This window comes from Trachurus japonicus, chromosome 6, assembly GCF_045865225.1.
Source record: "Trachurus japonicus isolate A0001 chromosome 6, Traja_1.0".
Classification (NCBI taxonomy): domain Eukaryota; kingdom Metazoa; phylum Chordata; class Actinopteri; order Carangiformes; family Carangidae; genus Trachurus; species Trachurus japonicus.
The window spans coordinates 6,904,245-6,922,511 of record NC_140912.1 but is presented as its reverse complement, the minus strand read 5'-3'; the positions used below and the strand labels follow the sequence as shown (position 1 = coordinate 6,922,511).

Genomic DNA, 18,267 nt, shown 5'->3' with positions numbered 1-18,267 from the left:
CGGTGAATGCAAATCCGACACAACCCACCTCTGCTTCATGCTAAAGTGTGAGTTTAATTAGCTCCAGGAGCAGGTTTGTTGAACAAAAACATAAAGAACGAGACATTGATCAAGGGAAAAGGAGAGGGAGATAAGGCGCCCAGAGAGTTGAGCAACCTGATTTGTCTTTAATTAAAAGTAAAAGGTTTATCCTCGAAGAAAGCAGCTGTTGGTCTCCAGAGATCACTCCAATTACTGAATGAGACAAAAAAAAAAAGCGGGGACGGTCCAGGTCCAGGGGTGGACTGACACAGTATAGAGTATGCAGGAAGCATGCTTGTCAACTCAAATGTGTAATTGCATGTGTGTGTGTGTGTGTGTGTGTGTGATCTTTTGCACATGTCTGGTAACTTGAACTTCTGAATGTGTAAGGGCAGCAGCGAGAGGCAGGATGTGATATTTCAATCTTTGAAGATGTGTGTGTGTGTGTGTGTGTGTGTGTCAGGGTGGGTTTGAAAGAGGGCGTCCTTCTCGTGGTCCCTCCCCAGCCCTGCCCCTTCACATAGAGGAGTATCCTGTAGCAGGTCCCAAAACTGGAAACTCATTCAGTCCCTTCTGAATGGCGTGTCTCTAACGTGAGAGTGAGAGGACTTTAACTTTTCAGCGGTAACACCATGACAGCCCTGCAGTCGCTCGTGGCCGGTGCATTCCTGACCCTGCTGCTCTGCCTCCCCAGTCCAGCTCGTGGAGGTAAGTGCCACTGCAAATCACTCAAGTTGGTGTCCTGTTCCTTCCTTCTGCGACCCCCTCCCCTCCTCTTCTCTGTCAGAGATGCATGGTCTGGGAATCAGGTCACTGTCCCTCTCACAGGCTTCCCTGCAGAAAGTCAAAGCATGATAAGCTGATGAGTTAATGCCTCAGACTGGAACAAAGAGCTTTAATTTTAACCTGCAACTGCACTGAACTGAGCACAAACTCCACATCAGGTCTTCTCTCCTACTTTAAAAACATTTGTTGTCCAGTCCACTCTCTCTCAGCTCATACCATTCATTGTTGAGCTAACTTTTCTTGGAGGAAACTCAATACACGGGTGGAAGATGTGCCAGGGGTCTGAGACAACATCTGTTGGCTTCTCATCTAATGCACTTTTCTTCCCCCCCCCCTCACCCCCCTTTCATTTTGTGCCCGGCCGGAGTGTGTGAGTGCATCTACCTTGAGAATGTGTGCATTGAGAGTGTGTGTTGGTGAAGCTGAAGCCCTCTGTGGTTAGAAGGTGAGCTGAGGTCCCTCTGCCGGCAGCCATGAATGGCTCTTTCAGAGGGGCAGTGCACACAGTGGCAAAGGCAGAGCTGCTCCCTGCACACCCAGAGAGGAGAGATGAAAGTGAGACACGGAAGGGTGGGTGAGGGGGGTGGGGGGGGGGGTGTGTGCTAGTAAAGGGGTGAGAGAGCCTGTGTGTGTGTGTGTGTGTGTTGGGGAAGGGGGATGCTGGAAGGCTGAAGTATACAATGGCCCCATAGAGCTGGAGTAAAGTTAGCTACAGATGTACCTTTCTCAGTAAGCTCTGAGTGTGTATGTGTGTAGGATACATAGTGTTTGAGTGAGCGAAATCCCGCGCGTGCATGGATGGATGGATGGATGGATGGATGGATGGAAGTTTGAAACGAGTTGTCTTCAAACAGCTTAACCAACTCACCTCAGTGTGAAAACCCGTACATATGGTGAGTTGGCAGGACGAGGCTGGTGGACTCAGAGCAGCTGTTTGTCTCATTGTCTCCTGCTGCTGTCAGCTCTTCAAAACTCTCACTGCAAAAAAAAAAAAAAAAATTCCTTCTCCAGTTAAGTCCGGGGCAAACCTCTAACGTGAAAAAAAGTGTCTCTTAATCTGAACGGAGGAGTGTTGCTTTTGTTTCAGAGCTCAGCTGGAGCGCTGGATTCACCGTGAGCATGAAAGAGTCCCCGGCCCCGTCTGTTCCCTCGTTTCTAGATAAAACCCCCAGCGACTGGCGTGACGGCGACACCTCCGCCGAAGAAATGAGCCGTACGCCGAGTGAACGCAGCGGCTGCCGTCTGAGCGCGGTCACATTACATTTGATGGTAATTTACAGGAACCTTTTGCATAACAGCGTGCGGTATATTTATATAGACATAGATACAGCAATTAGCATCATGGTTAGCGCTGACGGCTTACGGCGTCGGGGATGAGATTTTCCACGTTATCTAAAAAGCAAAATGTTCCTCTAATCAAAACGATGGCAGGGTGAGAACAGGGAGAACTGTACCAGGGAACAATTTCTCCTCATCTAATTATCTGCTGGCACAATCCTCGCCGCCACAGTGTGAACACTACTCACCCACTGACCCTGGAGAACTAAATGCTAATGTTGACCAGATGTACCGAGTCACTGATTAGATTTTTGCACCCCCCCACCACCCCACCACCCCTCTTTCGCTCCATGAAATGCCTGCCACAAGCTGTCGGGGGACTCTTCCAGCCGACTACCTAGAAGGGCTTAACACAGGGTTTCGTTTCTTGCCTGTGTTTACATGTTGAAACTCTCCCAGGCCGGGGGGGGGGGGCGCCACATGATGCTCAGATACCTCGGCTGCTCCTGGAGACACTGGCACCTTTCTGGAACGGGAGTCGCACAGATGCTGTTCCCTGCATCTATTCTTTCTTTATTTGAACAACTTTACTGCAGCTCCTCGCCACTATTGGGTATACGTAGTTACTTTAGAAAGTAACTTATTACATAACAATGTTACTGTCAAATAAAAGTGCGTTACCTGTAAATAAAAACGCGTTAGAGTACTCCTCCGTTACCATCCGTTACTTTTAAAGGAGACATATTCTGCTCCTTTTCCACAAATGAAAATAGTTCCCAGATGTCTTAAAGACATGTCTGTGACATGCTTTGGTCAAAATACCCCAAGGATCAAACATCACAGCTCTTTTCATCCTCTCAAACAGCCCTGTTCAGAATGGCTGGTTTCAGTGCCTGTCCCTTTAAATGCAAATGAACCAATGCTTGCCTCGCCCCTTCTACTGGTACCAGGTAGGGGTGGGGTTATGCAAATTCAAAAACTAATTACATCATTGGAAGACAACTGAGGGAACAGCTCGTAAAACCACATCCTAGGGAGCCTGAAAATTACAGATTTTTTTTGTCAATTCTCACATTTTAGAGGCCGAAAGGCAAGACAAACAACTAAATATATGTTAAAGAGCCTTCAAGTGATATTTCCATAATGTGTCCCCTTTAAATGAACCTAGAAGTCCTGACACATCGTCCTATGAACCAGAATTTGTAACTCTGCAGGCAAGTAATATCAGGAATGCTGGGCAGCATGTCAGGGAGCGGAGCTGAGCTTCTTTGAATTTGAAGTTGAGTTATTTGCAGCTGACAGAAACATATTACCCATGCATAGTTTGCATTTTACTGTGATGTTCTTGTCCTTTTTCGCCTGCAAATTCAAAATAATGCAAGAAGCTACTTCCACAATGTAAACAGTGCCACACACACACACACACACACACAGGTGCAGCGCCCTGACACACCCACAGGTGGCTGCGTACTGCCAGACAAACAGTGGCATCATGCACTGGGGATTTTCTTTTACTTATCTGGAGAAATTCTTAAAGTAATGGATTTACTTACCTAAAAATGAAAACTAGAACTAATGGGTTACGTTTCTCATTACAACACAAAAGTAATCTGAGTACTCAGACTTTACCCACAACCCTGCTCCTCGCTCAGCAGCAGGAACAGTAGGAGTCCAATCACAAACACACAACAGTGAACTGGCCCCTATAATAAGAGTTTCCATGAGTTTTCTTACCATGTTCCCATAGTCTTACACCAGCGTGTTTCATCCGCCCACACAGCAGCCGCCGGCACAATTATGCAGTGTGAGCATCAGCAGTCGCTCACTGTATTACTCCTATCATTCTCTCTACACATAAATGTATATATTTTAGCTTTTATACTGTTTATGATTCACCTATGATTGATAACTCTTCACTAAATCAGGGGTGTCAAATGTGCAGATTGAAATTTCAGGTTGTTGTCGTTAAAATTATAGTTAATTAACTGTAAACATCTTAATAATGTACTTGTACTTCTTCACACTAAAACAAAGAGTTCTTGTTATGTATACTTTACTATGTTATTATTTCACTGGTCCGGCCCAGTTGAGATCAAATTGCGCCGTGTGTGGCCCCATGAACTTAAATGACTTTGACACCCCTGCTCCTTTGGATCGCGTGTATCAACGTCGACCATTGTAGAATTTAAAAACCTGTCTCTTTCAGTGACACTGAAAGTTGACGAGCAGCAGCGTTCTCCATTTGGTACCATGAGATGCTCATTTTATCACGGCTCTATCTGAAATTAGAAATGACATGTTCCTGTTCTGAGTCTCTGTGCAGCTCTGTACTTCTTCTTCAGTGGCTATTAAAGCTGCCCTTTAACCACTGCTTCACCAGGGTTTGAAGGGAAAAAGAGGCACTAGCAGCCGGGCAGTTATTTCCAAAACCATAAATTGCTCTACAGTATTTGCTTGTTGTTCAGTTGGCCTGGTAATAGGGTTTGTTTCCTGTCTGTTTCTCTCTGTGTGCTGATAGTCACACAAGTCTGATGTAGTCATGTAAAGTCTGTTTGTGAAGTTTTGTGTTCCTAAGGAAGCCACGTCTGCTGCCACTCCCGTCTTCTGGCCAAACAGCGTGAAAACTTAACAACGTCTTCCTTGCCTCGTTGTCAGCCGGTCTTCAAAGTTTATTTGTGTGTTGCCTTTTATTTTGTCTTTCCCGAAAACCCATTCGGAGCATTTTGGCATTCTCCAGAATACAAATCAGACAGACTGACTGCTGGCAGAACTAATGGTACTCCATGTAAAACACTATCAATATGTATGAAGTGAGAAAGCTACTAGATATTATTCTAAGAGCATTAATTGAATTTACACACATCTAATTGTGAACGCTTATCTTCAATTACTTGAATAACATGTATAAGACAGTATCTACTACAAACACTGTCTGATGGTTTATGCACATTTGCGAGTGTCTTAGAGATGCCTTGCTTCTGAATGTGTTTGCATTTTCAATTGCAAAGCTTAACGAGGGGATTTGCATCCCAAGACCGCATATGAGCCTGCTATCTTCCCCAGAGTATAATGTCACTATGGCAACAAGGGGAAAAAAATAAATATGGAGTTTGCCTGGGCTTTGTGAACAAGGCCTCCATGTGTTCCTGGAGTGTTGGCAGAGAGAATGGTGTGACTACAAGTGTCTGCACAGAAGATTAATAAGTCCAATATTTGCAGTGGGAAATTGATGAGATTAGTGTCAGGCTGGATGTGCACCGGTCCCACACAGACGCACTTTGTGACCCCTCCCTCGCCTCTCAATTTAAACACAACACAGTGTTAGGACAGAGCAGAAATGGGGCATTTGGAGCAGACCCAGATGAGAGAATCACAGTGTTTATAAATGCAGAGTAGGATATGCGGCCCCCTTCTCAAAGGAGGGGAGGGGGGTAAATGTCCCATCTTGGTGAGACATGTCTTAGAGGGGGAGTTCTTTATTCTAAAATAATTTTCAGTCACTTTGATGAACAGCTTCATCTTAAAAATACAAGATATAATCTGATCATCCAGTGCCATGAAAAATCGAATAAACTGTGGAGGCTCCTCTGCTGTAGAGAGAGAAGCAGAAGCTGAGCATGAGTCATCTGAGTCTTTTGGAGGACATTCTGCTTATTGAAGTTTGGATGAGAACGAAACCCCCGTAACATCTCATGAAGTTTGTAATGCGATATAACCTCCTTGACTTCTTCCTGCCTGATCCGTTATCTTGGAGAGAAAGTTTCAGTGAGTCATGGTTTATTAACTGTTTTTATTTATTTATCTGTTTATTGGGATTCTGGCCTGAGGCAAACATCATTGCAAGAATCCAAAGTTAGCTGTCGGGACAACCCGCCTTCGCCCTCCTCCTTTCCTCTGTGTAGCTTCATCTTGTTACTATAGATAACGCTTTCTATCTGACCTGCAGCAGCGAGGTGGGCAGCAGCTCTGCCCAGTTCATTACAGTGCTTGCGCAATAAAGGAAATATTAAAGGTTTGTACTCCCCGCAACAGCAGAAACTCATCCTTGAACAAGACACTGGGCCTCTGCTGCTCACTGACAGCGCTGTAGCTGCTGTAGACAGATAAGCATGTCAGCCAAAAGCAAAATGCAAACAAATGAAACAGGGCAAGAACAGTTAGAGGTCTGACACACCACTTAGGAGGTTTTGGAGGTGCAGGTGAGTGAACATGGTTTGTTAAGTTGGGTCAAAGATCTGTAAAATGATGATGGATGTTTACAACAGTTGGTCTGATGATATATTATACAGGTTTGGCCTAACCTTGGGGCAAAGCTGCATTACTAACATGGACAACTGCCCCAAGGCCTTGAAGCCTCCCAAGGGACTCTGTGGTAACTACTTTGTGGTAATTTGATGCGTCATACCTCACCTTACCTTTATTATTTCAGTTACCGCTGCACTCAGAAGTATAATTATGTAAAATATCTGCCGAATTAAAGTATCACAAACTAATTGCTAATTCAAAAATAATACATACTGAGTGTAAAGAGAGTTCACGAAGCGGTGGGATCAACGGGGGCCCACCAGTTCATTTTTGCCCCGAGGCCACCAGGACTGTTAATTAGGCCCTGCACAGGGGTGTCTTTACGGCCAGTCTGATCATCCGACCGTGTGCACCCCCCACCCCCACTTCCCTCCATCTGATTTCTTGTTAAACCTTCTAGATCTCTGCAATTAACTCGGCGAGTGCAATGTTGTAATTACAGACAGGAATAATGTCTAAAAATAAGAACAAAAACAAGACCCGAGTCGTGATGCATTAGAATTATCCTTAAAAGCAGAGGAGAGATGAAGTGATGAAGCTATCGGGCAGAGCTGTGCTGGATGCACAACCCATCCAAAATAGGAAAGAAACTCTCTCTTTCTCCTCAGCGCAGCACTTGCATTGTTGTCAGACTTAAAGCAGAGGACTCAGTGACTTCAAAGCGCAAGCACATATCATAGCTCAGTTTATTCTCATTGTGATGCAAGAAGACTGAAAAAAAGACATGTCCCTCGCCTTGAGGACTCCATACTCCCCTGGCAGATGATCTTTCCCACATTGCTCTCTTTGAGGTTGCTGGCTGTCAATGGCAGGCTCCTCGGATTATATTTTAGGGCCATGATCTGCTTAGAGCAGGCAGGCGGCCCACACACAGTCCTCATTTAGCCCTGGGTGTGTACACAAAAGACTTTCTGTACATAAACACAAGCCCAGATTCTGTCCCTAGGTGGAAGGTCAAAGGCCATCTCATGGTGTGCTCCTGTGTTGTTTTAACCCCTTCCACGTCAATCAGATAAGCTGATGGTAGGGGGCTTTCCAGCAGTTTAGTGACGGATGGTGTACACTCAGATTTCAGGTCTGCAAGTAGCAATTTGGGATTTCAAATTGTTGTTAAACTGCGATTACCTCCATGCCATGCAATTTTAGCTATTTCTAAGGACACAGTCTTACCTACAGCAGCAGCAGCAGCAGCAGCAGCAGCAGCGTGGGTTAGAGCTGCATGAATAAGGGAGGAAAATAGCCAACATTTACTCCAGAGGATTGCACTGAGAAAAAAAACAACAAATAGTAAACGCTTTGCTGAAGGGCATCATTCTCTTCACAGATTTTAATACTTATGAACCAAAGAGTTTTACCACCACTGGACCGCAGCCAACTGAAGGGTTTTCAAGTCTTGATTATTTCTTTACAGCCATGCTTTATAGTCAGATGCTAACTCCGGCATGCTAACGGTAGCTCTACACAGAAGGCACAAGGCAGGTGGAAATGTGATTACTTCTGCAGGTATGTGGTTTATAAAGGTAGCTGTCATGTAGAAGTCTTGTTTTTGACCTTAGTAAATGACATGAGGAAAAGTCAGGGCAGCACCAGAGTCAGTTGGGAAATCATCATGAATGTGCAAAATGTCAAGAAGAGCCAACCAACAGCTGAGGAGATATTACAGTCACGATCGAAATGGTTTAAATCAGACACAACAGCAAACACAACAGCAGTGCTCAGGACTGAGTCCTGTTAAATTTCTGTCCTCCGGCTGAGGCTCGACGTGCTCGGAAGTCTGGACCGAAAGATTGAATTTGATTCATGTTATTTTGAGGATATTGGACATTTGCAGCATGAGACAGGATATGGATCAGAACAAGAATAACAAAATGTCAATTATTCAATATAATCAAAATCAGACATGAGGGAAATATAATAAAATAATAGTAAAATAAACAGGACTGCTGCAAAAACCCACAGACAAATGTCCTGCACGTTTAGATACCTGTTGGACCACAGAGGGGCCGATACCTGAGGTGGAATATTTAAATCAAAGTGTGTGTTATGACCCTGGGAAAGATGGGGCTTATGTGCCTCCCCCACTGCAGCAGCTGAGCTCTGTGTGTTTATTTTTGATAAGAGCTGTTGGGGAGTTTAGTGCCCAAAAATGAAAACTCCAGAGAAAATTCTCATCACCACAGAACTGCCAAGTTTTCAATAAGCAGGAATTATGCATGACCAGATGTCTCGATACGAGTGGCCTCTGTGGGTTTTTTTCTTTTTCAATTTTTTATTTTTTTTGTAGAGAATAGTCTGTTTTATCATTTTTCGGTTGAATAAAGAGGAATTAGTTCTATTCTGGCTGCAGTTGTTTCTCTTATCCACTAAAAACAAATTAAAAAGCAAAGAGGAATAACAAAATGTCTTCTTACCCCAGAGGGCTTTTGTGGAAATACTGAGTCAGTTTACCCCACCCACCCCCGGACCCCCACTATTTGATTGTGACTGTTATCAACTGGAAATATCATCCTCATTCACTCACCTTACATCTACCATATAGGTTGAAATCTGCACCGAGGAAGAAAGCCTGCTTTGTCTAATGTTCTGCATCTCGTGTAACTCACATGCTCTGATCAGTGGCTTTAGACTGATGTGGCCAGCGGGGTAACAATAATCTACTGGAAAAGCAGCGTGAATCATGGGAAATGTTTCCAGTGTGCCGGGGCTGACTCATCTGAGACGCGTTAGGAAAAGCCTGAGGTTTCCACTCGCAACATCTGGCGGCGGCTCGGTCAGTTAGCAGCGAGCCACAGCTGGAGGCTTTAATCAAATTGTCCCTCCGCTTTCTCTTCCCTAATATAGACAAAACAACTGCATCTAAAGAAACGCGAGGGAGCCGCGATCCGCAGCCGACAACTTTTGGAGAACGTCAGATGTGAAGTGAAGTGAAGTGGTTGTTGAAACAGGGATGGAGAGACACCCCCCCCCCCTCCCCTCCCCTCCCCATTCGTTATCAGATGTGTTTCATGTTCGCTCGGCGAGCCTTCATCTCCTGGGAGCTAAGATCTTTTTAGCAAACAAGCCACGCACAATAGCAACAGAACACCTTTTAATATTCATGTATCGCATGTTACATTTCATGCACATTAAGTTTGGCTCTTCATAGCACCACCCCCCTAAAGACGTCTGTCTACTATTTTTACAAGTCCAGCAGGGACAGTAGCTCACACATGCATATGACTCACCACTTTAAATATAGAAAAATCGACTGCAAGTGTGGGGACTCCCTCCGGCCCAGAGGCTGGATGACTCATAAGCACAAGGCTGCAGTGGTTAATCATGAGACATCAGACTCCAAACTAATAGTTTTTTTTTTTGTGCTGCTAATTAGTTCTCGACTCCACCGTGTTGTTAGCCTCTGCTCTGGGACGACACAGTCCAGCTCCAGCCTGGAGGTGCTGTGTGATATGTGCATCTGCTGAGAGGAATGAGATATTTCTTCTTGGTGCATTTAGTCACAGACAAAGTTTGGACACGCACTCCCAACAAAGTTTCGGCAAAGACACGCCACCTTAAAGGACGGCACCCACTTCATTTCCCTTTATTTTTTCACATGGATGATTGGGAGTTGTATAAAATAAATATGAACCCCCCCCCCAATTTCTTCTTTCAACCAGCTCGTCTCCTACTCTGTCGTTCCTGCTGCATGGCAGTGGGAGGCTGCAGTTAAAGAGAGCCTCTTTTCACAGCATGCTGACATGAAGGCAGATCAGCGCCAGCTCCCATCCTGTTGAAAATCTTCATCAGCACCGCCGAGGGACCATGAAGTGTTCTGAGTAATTTGACGCCAGACGGCCTCATTACAGACTTGGTTTCAGACAGAATCGGCGGGGCCGGGGATCGCACCGGGCCCTGGGATCTGGGATCTGGAAGATGACAGTCTGGGATAGCTTGCACCAGATAAATATAGCTGGACGGGACAACTAACAAAAGAGCGTATTGCTTCACACGGGGTTGACGAAAGATGGAAAAAAGGGGGAGGAGGGATGGGGTGGTGGGGATCCAGGGTGGGGACTTGTGTGTGTGTGTTTGTGTTCATGGTTGTGTGAAGGCGTGTATTCTGTATGTGCTGTGTGGCTCACACAGATCCTACTGTTGAGGGGCCAGAGCGCATGTCGTCATCCCTCTGGTTATGAAGGCTTAAAATAACCAGAGGAAATGATGTGTCCCATGAAGCCGCGTTAGACCGACTTATACGTCTGCGTGGAGCACGGAACAGCTGCACGGCCGAGCCGGAGCACACGTCACCGCTCTAACAGGCCAGACAGCCCAGCTCCTTGGGTAATCCTGTTGAATCTTTCACACAGTTATGGCAAAACAGACGCGGGAGAGTTTCATAAACTAGTGTGAAGTGATCAGTGGGCGTGAATCACATTTGAACTGTGATGTATAAATTCTTTTGAAGTTAGAATAAAGGTAAAATGAATAATTTCTTCATTTTATTGACTTATTTCTTCATTTGAAAGTATGATGTTGATGTTTTTGGCCTGGAGTGACCTCTCTGTGGGCTCTATTACCCACACCATTCCCACGTTCACGTTCCCCCCTATGATGTCATTAGTTTAGTCTCCAGCTGTATACATTATGTATGTCTGCTACATGAATATTGGCTTTTATCCCAGTGAGATAATAGTGAGTTATTAGTGTGCTCACATCATAACAAGCCTGCTCTCTGCAGCTTTCACCATCAGACCTCTACCCGTCACTGATAAGGTCCTTCTCCTACATCCGTCCTCGCTGAAAAAGCACGTCTGTTTCACTTTTCACGCCTCGACTCCAACCACATATTTACCTTTTTTCAGAAATTATTCACAGTTCATGAAAGAGACCCAGCTCGGAGTGGTTACACGCTTCATTTAACAAACAGAGAAACTACATGTTTCTTAAAAACGGAGAGGAGGATGAAGTAAGTGAGGAAAAGTCTCGAGTCCGGGAGCAGCTGACGACAACAGCTGAGCACGCTCAAGACAACAGACAATGAGCCAAACCAGAGGACAGAAGAGATGAGTGTGTGCACCAAGAACAACCAGTATTCTCGTGGCCAACTATGCAATCTGATGTGCCATGTTGTGCCAGACTTCGCCATGGGAACGGGCCTCTGGGGGGCGGGGGGGCGATGTAAAGACAGCGAACAGGGAAGCTGACTGTGTGCAACATCCTGTCGCTTCACAGCCAAGGATGCATTCTCAAGCTCCTCCCAAGGACGAAGCTCCGTTACATAAGTGACCACACTCGGGTAGCTTTCAACATCATTGAGCTCAGTTTAGATTTTTGTGAGCTCATTTGCCAGGCTGTCCCAATTATCTGTGCCCAGCTCTGGCGAAATTAGTCGAAAGTCGTAACGTTGTTTTTTTTTGATAATCAGCTGATAACGTGGAAAACCAATAACTATTTTTTTAGCTAATTTCAAAGAAATTACATTCAAAAACAAACAATCTCCCAAAGTTTCATAGTCCAGATAATTGAAAAAAGGCATGTAAATGATTATTATTAAAGTTGACTTGCAACTTTTAACCCACTGAGGACGAGCATAACATTAAATAACTTCTGAACCATTTATGATAGAGACAAGCTGTAAACTGCATCTGAATCATGAGATTCTCCCCTTTCCAATGGTCCTTGAATGGTTCCTCTATGACAACAAAGGACGGTATAGGGTCCGTGTAATCATGTAGTCCGGGAAGAGACGCTAAACTGAGCGTAGCGTCGATGCTAAACAGATGCAACGCTTGCACATGTTTTACAAAATATCAAATAGGCTAACTTTCTGAACCGTTTACGATAGAGACGAGCCATAAACAGCATCTGAATTGTGAGATTATCTGCTTTCCTAATGTGACAGTTGAGGTTCCTGTCACTATGCCTCCAATTGATCATGTGCCCTGGCTACTTGGCCAAAGGGATGTCCCTTTGGGGGACTGGCAAGCAGACTGGCGCGTGACTCTTACCCGGGAGGTGTGGGTTCAATCCCCGCCCGGGCCCTCTTCACCTTGCCACACTAAGGTCATTCACTGGTACCGCTATGACAACAACAGCTCTACTGGTCTTTAAATGCAATTTTCTCAGGTTTTCAATCGGAAAAAGAGAGTGAAAACCATTGTGGCCATATCTTGAAAACCATCCAATGTATGACTTTGACTAGGGTGTCATTTTAAAGCTTATTTTACCTCTCTTTCCATTGATACCAAAATCACAATTTTGAAAATTTGGGTCACTGTGACTCATTTTGCTGGATCGGGTCACATTTGGACTTCTGTAAGGGGAATCAACACTATCACCATGGAGACACGACAGCTCATAAACCAAACGTGACCACACGTGACCTGCTCAGGTATTGTAATTTAACAGCAATGCTGTCAGATTGGTAGCTAATTTGCAATGTGTGAGAGCATTTTGCTACCAGCAACCACTGGGTAGCAATTAGCTTCAGGCTAGCCTGAGGGGGAAAAGAAATGAACTTGGTTTTTCTGGCTGCCTGACTCTCTAATGCACATTAATTTATTAGAGAAATGAGAGAGCGCCTGGCGTGTCTCTGCCCTCCATCCACTAAACACATTTTATAGATATATGGAGAGGAAAGTGGCCAAGGAAAAACAAAATAACCAGACAGCCACTTAGTCAATGTTGACCGAGGAAAGGAGGCTGGTGTTTGGCAATTCACTGGAGATCCTAAATATTTTTTTAAATTGAGATCCCTGACCTGCTGAATTGATAGTTTAACTGACTGTTAAATAAATAAGTGAAACTCTATATTGACAGTATTAGAGCCACCTGCTTTTTCTAGGTCAGCATGCGAACACAGGTGAAAGCAGTGACCCTTAACTGAGCCGACTAATCAGCCAGGGTTCAGGCTCAAACCGGAGAAGCACAACAGGTGAAGGAGAGCAGGAAGCTCTCAATCAGGCTTCAGTTAACGGTCAATAGAGACGACATGGATGGTGGAGTAAACTTAGTTTGGTGGTTAAGTATGGAGTTGTACACACAACTGAGAGGTCAGCAGGTTAACACAGAAGTCTGTGATGACTGGGTGTTGTGTTCATCACTTTGTAACAGGAAGATCTCCCCATGATAAGATTTAATTTGTTGGTTTTTACAGCTTCAACGGACTTTCACGAACCAAACATTTTCACCCTTGCAACCACATGTTATTAAACCAGATAGCACATCTGTTAGTTGGCTGTTGGTGAGCTCAGAAAGCTGATAGGACAGAAATAGAGTTGGAGACAGTCACTTATATTAAGAGTAATAATGAAAAATAAAAAATATCCCGCTCCCAAAAGTTGACTTTCGAGAAATGAAAACTTTCCCTCTGTTATTTGTCATGTTTTGTCTTTTGCTGGAAGTCTCCATACTCACTTGCTCAGCAGCTGTTGCAGCACAGAAATCCTAGGGTCATCCAACATGCTCTTGCAAGCACAAATATTTTCCTGGCAACTGTACGTGGAATAAACCGGGTTCACTGCGTTGCTAAATTACGGATTTTGTTCCCAGACCTAATTGAACATGGATGTCAAAGGCAGACAGTGCTGTCGTGTTGCATTTGAAGTCATATGTGTACTCTTGTTTCCGCCTTAAGATACATTTCAAGGGAAACGCAGAGAATGCAATCATGTTGGTAATTTTGCCAGTGAAATTAATCAGCTTGATAACAATGATTGCGGTGACACATAATCAAGAATAATCCCGGCTGGTAGATCATTGATTAGGGCCTAATCATGAACATCCCTATTACCATACATGCTGCAGACTCTAAACATTAACAGCCTCACTTCAGGCTACTACTTTGTGTTCGAAGCTTTCAACAAATTACAGTCTGTGCTTGTTAAACACACACGGCATCTTGTAACCTTCGCTTCTCCACTAATGGGAAACCTTCACTCTCTCCCTTTATAATTGACTGATTTTTTTTCTAAACAGCTTCTATTGAGCAAAAAAGAAAAATAAAGTCCATGCAATGCTTTACCGGGAAGCCTGAGCTGCAGAGAGCTCTGCCTAAGAGGCCGTTCTCATTATGACACCTACAATACTACTACTACTACTACTAAAAGCACTATTCTCTGGACATTCAGAATAATGCAGTACGGCCAGGGAATGTTCAGCCATGACCCGACATCAGCAGGTCAGCATTCCTCAACCTCATTGTCGGGCCGAGTGGATGCAGATTGGGACGTAGATGCAGAGACGTGTCAGTGAGGTCGGGTCATTGCGGTGTGGCTGTCACTGCGGTTGAAGAGTTGTGTCTTGTTGACACTCTGATATGCAACCGGATGAAAAACACAGCACTGTTAAAGAGCAGGTTCACAGTTTTCACTTGTGTCTGACTCTAAAACAGAACTCACATGCAACTGAAAGAAGCATTAGTCACTGTAATTCTTCTTCCAGTCCTCACTGGAAGAAATAATGGCATTACAATGTGAGAGCTGTGTAACACAATCCACAGTAAAGGTTAAATGAACTTGCATTTTTCTACCATACACACCCCTATGATACACCAGGGGAAAATTTAGGCTTCAGTATCTTGCCCATGGACACTTTTCTATGGTGCTTTTCCACTGGCAGTACTCGGTTTGACTCAACTCAACTTGTCTTTTTGATTTTCCACTCAGGATAGACCCTGGTACCTGGTACTTTGGTGAGGTTCTGCCTCTGCTGGCCACTGATTGGCCATGTTGTCACTGGAAGAGTCATGACTGCGACACCCGACAGTCGACACACACACACACACAAAAAAAACACTAGCAACGGCGAGCAATGATCTGTACTGGGACCCCTATCCGTCTGCATTTGTTTCAACGAAGCCGGCAAGAAAAAAATCCATTGAGTGATGGATAACGTTATATATTATATGTTTTATATGTGTATTTTTGTGTAGTCTTATCTGTCATAAACAAGGGCGTTTGTGTCGCGGGACACCGAGAGGCACTGATCTTGCAAGGTTAATTTTCGACCAAGAGACTCTACGTGGAAGGCAGAGAGCCTCCATTCTTCCTGTAAAAAGTCATTTAACCATCACAATTACTCCAATTTTGCTTAATTAAGGTTAAAAGATATCGTATAGTTCCTCTTTAAATGGCTTCAGTGCAGAAAATCACACTGTGGTCTGTCGACGGGGTGCAGACGACTGTTTGGAGCTGACGAGAGAATCAAAAAGAGAGAGCTAGACGAAGCGACCGTAGCAGCCGTGCTATGAAGACCCCGCCCATGTTGAGGAGGTTCTGTGATGTACTCAGTTGTAATGGATCAACCAAAACCGAGTTGAGTAGAGCTGTAACTGTGTAATGGAAAAGGGTCATTTGTGGACTGGACATTTCATATGGATGTTGAAGGTCAGCAAATGATTTAGGAATCTCTGCAGGCCCGGTTAGTCAAAAACACCTTCATCCCTGACAAGTGAGGTGGATATCTGTAGTTTTCTGTGGATATTTATGATTCCTAGATGATTCAGATGTTTTCATATACCTTCATTCTAGCAAAGATAAAACCACTTCAGATGTAATCATTACAGTGCCCTTTGATTGTCCTTGGAGCACCACTTCCAGGACAGTCGTTACTCCAAGGATAATCACCATATTATGATATACAATGACACTGGAGCTTTACACAGGGCTTTACATCTCCAGTCATCACCAAAGTCACTTAAGGCCATTACTGTATAGGTCTGCACGTTCCGTTTTCAGACCCTTACACACTGATCTAAAAGCCCGATTATGCGACTGCTTTTTCTAAAGCATGAGGTTTGGGGACTGTGCAGTGGGTCGTGTGAAACCCTCCTATCAGATGTATGAATCATTCACAGATGATAATAGTTTTACCTTGACCAGAACAGTTCCTCCCCGGGCCTCTTTTAAATGCAAGTCATAAACTATTGATGGTGGTCTCCGTCTGAACTCACTGCTGACTCCTGATTCACATCGCTGCAGAGTGAGGTCATTTGGAATCAAACTTAGTGGCCCTGAAAAAGTCTGTCTGTGTGAGAGAGAAAAAACTGGGGGTTTGGATCATTTGTACTGGAACAGGCTGTTGTTGTGGATTTATGAATGGGACTTTAACTATAAGCAGGTGTCCCATGTTCACATGTTATATACAGTACTTCCTTCCAGCGAGTCTTGACCTATACAAGAGTATATACTGTTTAGGAAAAGGAAGGGCCCTGTGGTGCTGTTTAGTGAAATATAGATAAATAATCTGAGCCTCAGGACAAACAGAGTGTCGTGCATGATTTCAGTGAATCACTGTGTGGACTTGAAATGAAACATTGTGTGATGAGGGTGTTGTGGTGATGGCGCAGAGCTGGACATTTCATTGCCAGTTCCAACAGGAACCGGTCCCGCGCTGCCCCGCTCCACCCGGCCGCGCCCTCCCGTCGCCGCCTCACACGCCAAGATCTTTTTTGCAAAAAAAACACGTGTTTAAAAAAAAAAAAAAAAAAAGACAAACGCAGCGATTTCTTTCTTCGTGTGGCATTCACGGTGAAATTAAAAGCAGATAACAAAAAGACAGCTTGCGGGTTTTTTCAACAAGGCAGAAAGAAGGAGACTTCACAATAACAGCTACCTCCTGATGTGTCTCAGCTCTTTCACTGCGCCTCACTCTGCCTTTCTTATCCCACATCCTGTGGTTCTGTGCCCGTCCGCTGAGATTTCACACAAATAAATGAAAAACTTTCTGCCTGTGTCCCAGAGGTGTTTGCATAACTAACATTTGAAACACACTTATGAATCATTTCTGAGAGTGCAGCGCTGCACATCCTCATCCAGCTACACCAGAACATATACATAGGTTTTCCAGAAAGATCACACACATTCTTTCTTATTCACTATAGGATACACAGTAGACAACAAAAGCAAATAAGTGGATGACATGAATCAAAAGTAGCTCATTTGATTTCATGAGTGCAGTGTATGAAGCTCAGTGTCCCCTGGGACCAAAACATTCAACAACAAACGAACAGTTGTGGCTCCATAGTGTTACTCTACTATCTGCGACCACTGGTTTAGAAGTGTGTTTATGAAAATGCATCCTTGACGCATTCCATAGTTTGCAGTGCACTGCTCTGGATGTGTTTATTTCCATGGGCGTTATTCTTGGTGAATTGAGCACATCTGTAGAACATCTGAATGCCAGCTGGATGGTATTGGATGCCTTTGGCAGGATTATTGAGAATCAGTGCAGTTTCAGAGCAGCATTCATTAGCAGTCAGAAATATATGGGCTGCTTCATTTGGTCTGTGAAATTCAATTCCTCAACCTCATTTAAATTCTAATAAACAACTGTAAATATATTCATAACTAAAGGGCAGACCTCATTTACATTATATTTCCCAGAACCAGCGGTGTGAATTTTGAAAAGCTTCAACGTACTGTATACTGTGTTGCATACGCTTCACCCCCCATTATAATAGCTGTGATTGGAACACCGGACATGATTTAGATGGCTTTAATTTCACAGGCATGTGAAGAGATGTGAGGCCTTTGAAGCAAACTGTAAAACAAAGTAAGTGATAGTCACAAATGGAGATGCTGCACAGGCCTATAGTTGATTCTGATTTTGTATCAAGATGGCTGCAAAGGGAAAAGATGTAAGCCACTTTGAAAGTGGGTTCATCACAGGGGCAGGGTGAGTGGGAGCTTCACTAACAAAGATGCTCAGATGGCTCATATTTGAATAGGAACAGGGATTACAGTGACATCAGCACTTAGATCTATTGGAAAGCCTTCAGTAAATATGAACGGACATCGCGGTGAACGCCGGCAAACATTTGTTGAGTGCTATGCTTGTGCGTTAGTGTGATATGAAGAAAAACAAAGGAAGCAGTTTTTCCTCAGGTGACCAGGAGTG

At 44.2% G+C, this 18,267-nt stretch overlaps 1 protein-coding gene across 1 annotated transcript in view; it reads left to right on the top strand.

Moving 5' to 3' along the window:
- The first annotated feature begins 554 nt into the window (after positions 1-554).
- cspg4 (chondroitin sulfate proteoglycan 4) overlaps positions 555-18,267 on the top strand; it is a 76,672-nt gene continuing 58,959 nt past the window's right edge. The window contains exon 1 of the mRNA XM_085778521.1: positions 555-729. Coding sequence (XP_085634647.1) covers positions 654-729 — 76 coding nt within the window. The 5' untranslated portion in view covers positions 555-653. The remainder of the gene's footprint in view (positions 730-18,267) is intronic.